This window comes from Cynoglossus semilaevis, chromosome 12, assembly GCF_000523025.1.
Source record: "Cynoglossus semilaevis isolate Cse_v1.0 chromosome 12, Cse_v1.0, whole genome shotgun sequence".
NCBI lineage: Eukaryota > Metazoa > Chordata > Actinopteri > Pleuronectiformes > Cynoglossidae > Cynoglossus > Cynoglossus semilaevis.
Genome location: NC_024318.1, coordinates 13,629,629 through 13,640,116, shown reverse-complemented (window position 1 = coordinate 13,640,116; position 10,488 = coordinate 13,629,629). Strand labels below are relative to the sequence as shown.

Sequence of the window (10,488 nt, the reverse complement as noted above, 5' to 3'; positions counted from 1 at the left end):
CCCTGGACGCGGATGCGTGGCCTGGGGAAAGAGAGGGAGAGGGAAAAACCCAGCGGTATTCCCCCCACATACAGTTGGCTCTAACTGGGAATAGCATTACTGCTCCAACAAAGGCTGTGAACGGAATGCCGTGCAGGTTTGCGTGTGAAGAGAGGGGCCTGTCATATCAGCTGTGTGAAAGTTAAAGTGGCGACACATGCGGCAATCTGCTTTTTCACTCTCCAGCTCCTTTATCCAGGCCCAGCAGTTTTCCTGTGGTTTATTCTTCCTATCCCACCACAGGAAGGCCGTCCCCCACTGCTGCTGCTTCCTATCCTCGGCTTTCCTCCTAAATCTTTTCCTTCAATCCTCGCTCTGTGCTGATAGTTGAACGCGCCGGCCTCCCATATTAAACACTGATGAGTGATTTATACAGTTTCCTGGGTCAACCACCTTCTGCCCCTTCAATGTTACGTGGTTAATGACAGCCCAGCCTCTGTCCTCACCTCCTGCCCTCCCTAATCCCATGTTCTGATTTGTGCTCTAATTGGATTGTTCCCCTGTTCTTCTGTTCTTGCAGGAACACGGTGGTCTTCTTCGAATCTTCCCCGAAGGAAAGGCTCAGTTTGCGGACATAGAGCCCAAATTTGACCGTCTGCTGCTCTTCTGGTCAGACAGACGGAATCCTCACGAGGTTCAGCCTGCCTTCTCCACCAGGTCTTCATCCCCGTCACCTCCACCTTTCTCACCCACAAACACACGCATAGAAACGATTGCCTGTTTTGCCGCGGCTCACCGCTTCCTTGTGTCTCTGCAGGTATGCCATCACTGTGTGGTATTTTGATGCGGATGAGCGAGCCAGAGCTAAGGAAAAGTACTTAACAGGTGAAGATCGGATCAGCCAGCCAAACCACCTTGTTTCCCTCCGTTAAAAGCGCCTCTATGCTGTTATTTAGACACCATCCCTAATGACTGTGCTTTCTTTGTCTGCAGGAGAAAAAGGTGTCAAAGTGGAGCTCAACAAACCGTCAGATCCCAGCTAGTGGGAACCCTCATTCCCCACCAGCAGCCATTAAGTGCTCTCTTTCCAGAAAGTGGCCTGAAGAGTGTGTGTGCGTTTTACAAAACAGCTTGAATGGGTGGAAAGTCTCCTTAAGACAAAACAACCACGCCGATATCTGCTCGTTTCCAGTAAATCCAGTAGACCTTGAATGTCAACACGTCATACTGAAAGGGATCTTGTGTTTTCTCACCCCCTGGGTGGAGAAGGCCTACTTCATAAACTGACGTTTTCAGACCGGAAATTAAGCTTGGACAACTTCTACATCCATTGCATTTTTGTTCATTTTATTTTATTTTTTTTTCAGTGAAGTCATTTAAGGTACAGTGTTTGTGCGTGTGTTCAAAGTGCTGAGCTTTTTACATGGAATCAGCTGTTCTAAGATGTTGTATGGCAAATTGTGATTGAGTTCGCAATAAAACCGTGAATGATCTGAATTTAAAAGGTAGTTTTTTCATTACCCCGTCATTTGTCGGAAAGTTTAAATCAAACAGCTGAGCTTCCTTCTTGTCGCTTCACTTCAGATGAGGTTAAGCTTCAGTATCCTCGAGATAAACATCCTCTAGAAACCCATACAGGTTCATTTTTCAGATCACACTTAAGACACTTGTCTGTTTTTGTGCTGCTGCGTCAGTGAAACAACACCGTCTGCTGGACTGTCTTTTCTGCTGTTTCAAAACTCAATGCTGCCCTCTGCAGGTAGTATACAGAGCACGTCTGCAACAGCGGGTTTCTGTGTTAAATGTTTAATTTCGTAATGAAAATGATTATTTACATTAAATTTAAAAAAAATAATCTTCAACCATAATTAAATATTTAAGGGTACTCACACGTCTGACTTTAACCCGAGAACTGCAACAGTTTCATTCTCAGAGTCAAAACACCCACAGTTCAAAATTTCATTCCCAGTATTTTTAAAAATTAGATTTCTAGATGATTGCTCTGAGATGCAATTCAGATCCAGATAAAAGCTGGAAAATGACAGGTTAATGCAACTCTGAAGTGACTTAGATAGACGATAGAAAGTGTAAACATCACCTGCTGTGAATTGACTGCAGCCCATAATCAGTGCTTTTTAGAATAAAAACAAGTCGGTAATTTAGCTGAACTGTGACTTTGTTCTGATTAATGTCAGGAGGAGGATAAACACACATGGACTCAGAGTCAAAACACCCACAGTTCAAAGCTGAGACTTTTATAAATCATGTGTTAAGAGCACTTAGGTTTTATTAAGTATTAAATATCACTAAAATAAACAATTTGTATGAAAAGTAAAACATGACATAGCAACAGTACATACTACAGGGGTCAGGAAATATATTAGGCACAACTCAATATAAGCTGCTCAGTGTAAAAAGTCAGAGTTAGACTAAACGTTTCTAAAAGGAGTGTGCAAAGTCATTCTTCTGCCTCCGTTGGTCCTTCAGTGGGACATGTCTGTGGGTTTTCCTCTGGACGACATAGAAAATCAAATGTTTGCAGTAGAAGGACAAAGTTCAGCCACATGTTCCTCCGTCAGTGTGAGAGACTGTGCAAAAAATACACAGAATAGCAAAGGTCATCAGGAGTCACCGGTCTGGGGTCAGTAAGGGCTGAGCTCCTCTGGAGGAGGCCGGGGAGGAGGGGGGGTGTGGTAACTGTCATCTCCAATGTAGGCCCCGATGCCGCTGCTTTGACTCCCCCAATCATAACTGTCAGCAGCCAGACTGAGGGAAAACAGGAATCCATTAAATTTGTTTGTGTGTGAGTCATAGGCTGCGTATGAGAAATGAACATAAAGACCTGGACTATCAGGGTGATGTCATCAATCAACTGACAACACAGACTATGACTGCTGCGCTGTACACCACCAAGAACATACAGTACAGTTTGAGTAATTAGCTAGTCGTGCTGCAGCGTTTAATTCACCTTGCTTGGATGTTCTGAGGCATGACGCTCCAGGCCAGGTCATCATCGCTGTCGTAGCGCCTTGGGTTATCAAAGAAATAAGCCCCAGAGTTAAAAACGTGACCAGGAAGTCCAGAGCCGCTCTGTAGCACCAGGAGAGAAGGAAGAAAAATCGGATTTATGAGTTATTCTACGTCATTTTCATCTGTATAAGAGTCAAACTCAATGTTTTTTAAAAATAAGTCTCAGTAGTTAATTAATTAGTAGTAGTTAGTTAATTAGTAGATAACCAATTAGCTTAGCATCAAAACCTAAGAGAAGAGATTTATATACTCTGTCTTTAGCCTTTTAGTATGCTCAAAATATAATTGCAAGTGCTGTGTAACATGAACAGGTTTCCCCTTCACACCATCAGTGAGTTTATGTTACACCATCTATACTGCTCTTTACAGTACAGTACTTGAGTAATTATATTCTGAGTACTTCAAGAGTTAAAAGCATGTTCTGAAATTCTGACTCTGGTTTCGTTGTTGAATTTTGTTTTTAATACCCCGTGACGTCGAGGATACTTTTATGAAGTACTTCACATCATGTTCCACTGTCGGGGTAAACAATGCTGTTTTCTGGACAGATAGATTTGACTTTGTCTGCTTAAAAAACGTTTTACATTGTGATTTGAACATCTTCCATCCAGGGATTTTTTTTTTTTTTTGACAAGAATAAAAAAATAAAAGAACCTCCACATTGTTAGAAACCCCTTCTCCCTCACTGTGGCCTCACCCTGTCCAGGTCTGGATGGCGAACTCTGAAAAAGAAAACTACCAGAGACGTGGGCAGCAGCTCCCACACGAACAGGACCACTCCAAATACGACGTAACCCGTGTCGCCAAGAGTGGACTGTAGATCTGCCTGAAAAGAAACATCGGATTGTGTAAAAAAAAAAGTCACATTTTCAAATACTGCAAAAGTATTTCTAATGAAATCCAATGGCCTTGGAGACTATGTGACTCTCCGTTGGTTCACCTGGTCAGACACGTTGTACCAGTCGAAGTCAAAGGAGCTGATTTTCTTGTTAGAGAGTCCCAGGACGACCAGGTTGTAACAGGCCCTGGATGAGTACAGGAGAATGACGATGGCCCCGATAACTGTCACCTGACAAACTGAGGTCCCCTGGTGTTAAGAGGGAGAACATTCACAAATGGGCAACAATAACAAAACATGGACATGATCATTTTTTTCTATTTCAACTGCAGCGCCTCCTACAGCTTCTCACCTTTGACTCCAGGTAAATGTTGGCCAGTGACATTTTAGCGATTTTATAAAGACACACAGAGAGTGAGATGGCACACAGGACAAAGAGGGAGTCGTTGATGGTGACCCTCACAAGAACAATGGTGTGGACATCTGCCAAGGACGTCCTCACCTGCAGGGCACACACTAGATTCACCACTAAAAACAGCAGGCTGATGATCAGGAAGATCAGGAACAAGGGAAGCCTGTGGATGGGGAGAAGTAACTTCAAATTAATAATAATACATTTTTAAAAAAGTAAACAAACATTTGAGCAGTTTGGTCAAATGGAACCACTTTGTCTCACCTGAATCTTAAAAGCTCTGGTGCATACTTTGACTTTGCCTTGAAAACAACCTGTAAATAAATTAAAATAAAATATATGTAAAAAAAAATACATTATCACTTAGCAAATGTGTGACTACTAAAAACTTATTTTCACTTCTCCTTAATGTTTCAGTGGAGAAAATGTCACATCCTCTGGAAACAGGAACCTCACTGTAGTCAGCAGCTGTGTTTTGATGTTTTGATACACAGCAGTCACACAAACGCATGTAACTCTTTATGACTCACATTCAAATGTGACACAAACTAACACCACGACCACTGAGCTGAACCTCGGCACAGCTCGGGCAGAAATATCACAGTCAGATATGTGGATCCTGCCGGCAGACAATGGACTGATTCAAGACAGGAAATTATGAAACTCCTATGACAGAGAAGCTCTTTACATGGAGAGCGCTGCGTTGGAACACACTCTGTGGTCAGATATGATCAGTGTCGTCAGTCTCTGATACAAAATCTGAACAAGTTTAAGCCATCAGTCAGTTTCTTCCATACAGTTTTTACATGTTGAGCACAGGAAGTGTTCACTGGTTGATAATCTGAGCGGAGGAGGAAGCATAGTAACACACTGTGGTTATGACAGATTGTAGAAAACAGTATGGACAGAAGTAAAACTTCCATTTAAAAAAAAGAGAATCTTCCTGAATTATCACTACGTTGTGGTGTTTTCTGCAAGTACACACTGATGAAAGTGACAAATATTTTTGACCAACTATTTCTTTCAAATTAGTTCAATAAAATAAAATAAATGTATTTGTTTAAAATGACACCAGGACAGTTAATAAATTAGAGGCATAGTTAACAGTTATACAAATGAGGGATTATTTAGAAACAGGGAGAGTGAGAGAGAGAGAGAGAGTGAAAGAAAAAACACAGCAAATGTGCAAACTTTGTACACGAAGGTTTGGTATGTGGAACAATCACTTGTTAGGAGGCAACAATCACAAAACATGGACATGGTCATTTTATCTATAATTGAGTGGCATATGAGCAAATGTGTTTAGGCTAAAACATATGTTTTTAAATTGATAATTTACAATCCAAGCTCACAGCTAGCACTGCAGCTAGGAGTTAGCAAATAATGAAGCAGAAATAATAACAATTTACTCATTTACTTTACGACAAATGAAGCTATGGTTATATGATATATGTACAAAACAACAGCACTAGAAAGGCATGAAAATAGGCAAAAGAATTAACATTTAGCCCAGAAATAGCTGTACCTTTGCAAATACCAAAGAACAAATAGTTTAGGACCAAAATTTGGAACAGTGATCGTTTAAAAAGCCAAAAATAAAATATCTATAAATTAGTCTCAAAACTGCCAAAAGCTCTAACATAACTACAAGCTAACCCTAAATAAGCTAAAAGTAAGCTATTACCATTTAAAATATTGAAAATTAACTAGAGGCATAATTAACGGTTATACAAATTAGGGATTATTTAGAAACAGGAAGAGTGTGAGAGAGAGTGGATGAGAAAACAAACTAATTGACTAATTTACTCTTTGATCGATTAATCAATCGATTGCAAAAATGAAATCTGATTGTTTTTGCTTAAATAATCAAACAATTATTATTATTTAAAAGTAATCAAAAGATTAGCAGCCAAACACCTCAGACATCCAAAGTCCTCAGGAGGAAAAGGGAGCTCGACCACGTGACCCGGTGTTGACAGTGTGAAGGAAACAAAAACACGTGACAGCCGTGACGCAGTCTCACCTGAGCGAAATACAGGTTCATGAGGCAGAGGGTGAAGAACTGGAGACAGACTGGGAAGCAGTAGAGCAGCCAGTAGGGGAACGGGCTGAGAGTGTTGGCCGTGACGAAGTTGTTGAAGTAGAAGGAGAACAGCAGGCTCCGCAGCGCCGACCACAGCAGGCACAGGAACAGGAAGACGCTCTGGTAACTGAAGCGTTTGTGTCGGTACCGCAGGATCAGCCACAGCTGGGTGTAGATGAAGACGAAGAGGAGGGAGTAGAAGGTCGTGTAGACCACCGTCAGGCCCAGCGTGACGTAGGGAGACAACGCCGGGCTCATGGTGGGCAGGGGTTGGTCCGTGGGTGCCGGGTCCAGAACCTCCATGGCGGTGATGATGATGATGTTACCTGGATCAGCAGCAGCAGAGACCGGCCTCCGGTCTGGTTTTACGCACGGACACTTGTTCCCCGATGAGGAGGAGGTACGAGGCAGAAAGCGTAAAAGGATGACACTGTCAGGAGGAGGGAGGAGAGAAAGTCAGCCGAGAGGAAACGACTTCCACTTCCTGCAGCAGAGTCGGAGGCACAGACAGGCGGAGAACCAGGTGCATGGTCAACGAGGAGGCTGAGCCGACTGACAGGAGGCAGCAGCGGGGGGGAAACTGGCGGCCGACGACCCGCTACAGTCTGGAGATCAGAGTAGTGAGGAGCAGCCTGCGCCTCCTCCAGCCATCCCAGCAGCCTCTGCGTGACGCTTAGCATCAGCTGACGCACACTGCTGGACCTTTAACCCTGTCGTAGGGATTCCCACCAAGTGTTGAGCCCGAGGGAGCAGTTAGAGAAGGATGGCAGTGATGGTGATGCCAGTCTGTCTTTGGGATGGGATACAAACATACAGGAAAGAACCAGATCCACAACACTCGGTGTTTTTGGTTTTGTTTTCTCAACATTTTTCATGTAGAGGAGGGGGAACATACAGGAAAGAACCAGATCCACAACACACTGTGTAGTAATTCATTCTAGCTCAGTGGTCTCCGATGTTTTTCAGGCCAATGACCCCCACCTTAACGGAGAGACGTAGCAGCCCCCCCATGCATATACTGTATAAAATTATGCCCTCCCCAATAAAACCCCTTATGCAAAGTGTAAACAGTCCTTGTTAATTTCTCTGTAAAATCAGTTTTCTTTCATAGTCTCAAATCAGCTTCTGGCCTCTCTGCAGAGAAACACTTTGTTATTGTTGCCTGGGTTAGTTTCACAGGACTGAGGCTGGTGAACTCAGGGGGTTAAAGGTCACCAGGTTTTACCCTTGACCAAAAGGATTACTTCACATTTTCTCACACATGTATCATTGTTTATGATACAGTTAAAACCTTCTAGCTTTGACATAATGTACTTTAATTATCTTTGGTAATCTAAAAATGGAATGAAATTAACATTTATATTTTTTAATTGACAACTTGAAACTTACCTGAGCTAGCTGGGATTAGCTTAGCATTTCAAAAGAATATTTTGTTAGTTAACATGGGATTGTACCAAGTGATTATATATATATATATATATATACGTGAAATACACGTGATCTCAGACTGAGGATACAGCTGCAGTTTCCTGCCTTTACACCGTCTGTTCCCAGATCAGCTCCAGAAAAGGGTGCATGTGTGTGTGTGCTCGCGCAATAATTTGTTATTCTATTTTTATTCGATCTCTGTACATTTTATCAACTTCATTACTAAAAACCTAATTTCACGGACACCATGTAAAGAAACAAGCAAATGACCAGCAGGTGGCGCATTGAGACCATAGCAAGTTAAAGACAGGAACAGAATACTGTATCTCATGATAGTGATTATTTTAATGGACACTGAAACCTTGAGTATGATCATAGTACATCATCCTACAAAGTACACAGTGAATATATTATTTATGTTTTTTTAGCCAGAAAGTAAACATTGGTCATTCCTTTACACTGCTGTTTTTAACAGTGTAATTGATCATTTTTGATAAGTCTTTGACACGACATTCTTTTACAGCATTTTTCTCTATGTTTCCCAATTTACTGCTTCATAATCCCTTCCAAATTGAATCAACGTTGACTTCAAATCTTTTATAACAAGATTTCTGTTATTGTATGACCAGATGTTGGGAATTAAATAAAACAAAGATGAAATCTACTATTATTTATTTACTTATTTTTTAAATATTTCCTTTTAAACAGCACAACTCGTTAGGAACAAACTTTGGAAGAGAGTGGCCTAATATTTTAAAAGTAGTGTAGTCAAAAGTTTCAGTGGTAGTTTTTCTTTCTTTTTCTTTTTTTAAATAACCATGAATGGTTAATTACTCTATACTGTAGCGGTTCCCAAAGTGAAGGGCGCAACCCTGGGTGTCCCGCAAATGAAGTCAACAAACTTTTCCCACAGTAGAGGGCAACATTTCAAAACGGTTTGTAGCAAAACTATAATACACTGAAGGTGTTATTTATATATTCATATTTGTGTTTAAGAACTACTGTAAAATACCTGTGTTTTTGTGTCGCCATTTTATTTACAGTTTTATAGTATTTTACCATTTTATAGTAGTGGGTCAATGGATAAGTAACACAGGTGCAGTAATAATCCAGTTTTTCTTCCCCACCATTTTCACTGGAACTACAGAAATATGAATGCTTTCCAGTGACCATCCCTGATAACTCCAGCTCATCCACATGCCTCAGATGATTAGAGCATGGACCAGTGCTCTGTGATAGAATGACTTGATGAACCAGGCTGTGAGGCTCTGTTGCTGGTAACTGGTCCATGCTGTGATGTCTGTGTCCCGATGGCCCTTTGGCCTGTGTCCAGACTCCGTCCCTCTGACCTCCCACTCTGTGGCCCCTGGATTATTACTATACCTCCATCAACCAAACAGAGCTGGGGGCTCTTTAGCTTTACATATCACAGTGGAACAATGAGCTAAAAGAATTGAAACAATGTTTTTAAAGTCAGTTGTGTTCATAGATTTGTCAGGTTTGGGTTTTGTAGGATTTTACAGATTAAATGTTGGCTCCAAACTGGTCTGAACCACATCACTCCAGGAATGTTTCAGGACAAACATGAGGAGCAGGAGTGTGGGCGACCTGTGATCTCTCCTCAGCGCTGCCGGTTTATGAAAGCTCTTCTCCGCTGCCCCCTCATCTACACTACACTCCGCCCCACGTCTCTCCAACTCTGACTGGACTTTCCTCCTGTGGATCCTGTGCGTCAGTCTCCTCTAACCTAACCAAGCTCCTTGGACGAGCTGGAATGACGCTGAAAGTTGGGACCATGGGTTGGCAGGAGCGACGATGGCTCGTCTGTGCCACATTCCTGGGCTTTTTCCTGGTGTCCCCGGTGTGGAGCATAACAAGGAGCGAGCTTTTCTCCTACGGTGGAGACCAGTTACTGGAGCCAGGGAATGACCAGACGCACCGAGTGGAGCTGGACCAGCCCGTGTTGTTCTATGATGGCACTTTCGACAGCATCTATGTAAGTTCATCTTCTATTACTCTGACTATAACATGGGAGGAAAACTCCTGGAACTTTCTGGACGGAGTGGACAGTCCACGGAACTTGCGTAATTGCGCATTCCCTGGAAAAATCGGTGTGGAAAGGCGGTCAGTTTTCACAACCTCCTACAATGTTGGGAATTAGCTCGTCTTAGCGCAGAGTTGTGTTTTAAGTATTTTCAGCGTACTTGTAAGTATTGATCCTTTGATTATCTCGGAGTCCACAGTATCCCCCACATACATTCCTACAGTTTCCCAAATAGGTGATCCTCTCACCCTGAGACCGAAGTACTGAAGGAATTCCATTTTGTAATCCATTCCAAAACATCTATGTCACAGATAACAGTGTAGTACTGATAGGTGCTGCTGAGACCCAATACTTTGAACATACAACTCCAAGACTTTATTATTATTATTATTATTATTATTATTATTTCACGGTTGTTGTTTTTTTTTTTTTTATGGAGATCCCTAAAAAGCTCGGACAATTGACCTGGAAAAAAATGGGCAACAGATTTGGATGAAAGCTGCAGCCTTGTGCAGGACAGACAAATAGCCCTTTATTCCCAGTCGTTCTTCCGTTGAAAGCAAAGTGCTGGAGCTCACTTTCAACTCAACATGTCATTAAACCTTAATTACTCTAAAAAGCGGGGTTTTTTTCTTGAAGACCAGGAGAGGTTGACACCCCCCCCCCCTCAAACT

At 42.1% G+C, this 10,488-nt stretch overlaps 3 protein-coding genes across 3 annotated transcripts in view; 2 read left to right on the top strand and 1 right to left on the bottom strand.

Moving 5' to 3' along the window:
• egln1a (egl-9 family hypoxia-inducible factor 1a) overlaps window positions 1–1,483 on the top strand; it is a 13,609-nt gene extending 12,126 nt beyond the window's left edge. Inside the window, exons 3-5 of the mRNA XM_008322336.3 lie at window positions 560–696; window positions 797–864; window positions 973–1,483. Of these exons, the coding sequence (XP_008320558.1) occupies window positions 560–696; window positions 797–864; window positions 973–1,022 (255 nt within the window). The 3' untranslated portion in view covers window positions 1,023–1,483. The remainder of the gene's footprint in view (window positions 1–559; window positions 697–796; window positions 865–972) is intronic.
• A 765-nt stretch (window positions 1,484–2,248) lies between these two features.
• Window positions 2,249–7,180, bottom strand: gpr137ba (G protein-coupled receptor 137Ba). Its single transcript, XM_008322337.3, has 7 exons — window positions 6,283–7,180; window positions 4,524–4,573; window positions 4,200–4,422; window positions 3,950–4,096; window positions 3,707–3,835; window positions 2,948–3,069; window positions 2,249–2,745 (listed from the first exon to the last, which is right to left on the bottom strand). The coding sequence occupies exons 1-7, from the start codon at window positions 6,643–6,645 to the stop codon at window positions 2,622–2,624; spliced, it is 1,158 nt and encodes a 385-aa protein (XP_008320559.1). The 5' UTR covers window positions 6,646–7,180; the 3' UTR covers window positions 2,249–2,621.
• Window positions 7,181–9,223: 2,043 nt separating this feature from the next.
• Window positions 9,224–10,488, top strand: part of nid1a (nidogen 1a) — a 16,120-nt gene continuing 14,855 nt past the window's right edge. The window contains exon 1 of the mRNA XM_008322338.3: window positions 9,224–9,766. Within this exon, the coding sequence (XP_008320560.1) occupies window positions 9,545–9,766 (222 nt within the window). The 5' untranslated portion in view covers window positions 9,224–9,544. The remainder of the gene's footprint in view (window positions 9,767–10,488) is intronic.

Excerpts from the sequence above, each read along its gene's own strand:
- gpr137ba (XM_008322337.3), bottom strand. The coding sequence starts at position 6,645 with ATGGAGGTTCTGGACCCGGCACCCACGGACCAACCCCTGCCCACCATG. Across the intron at positions 4,574-6,282 it reads TGAACCTGTATTTCGCTCAG|GTTGTTTTCAAGGCAAAGTC; the intron begins GTGAGACTGCGT and ends ATTTATTTACAG. Across the intron at positions 4,097-4,199 it reads ACATTTACCTGGAGTCAAAG|GGGACCTCAGTTTGTCAGGT; the intron begins GTGAGAAGCTGT and ends TCTTAACACCAG.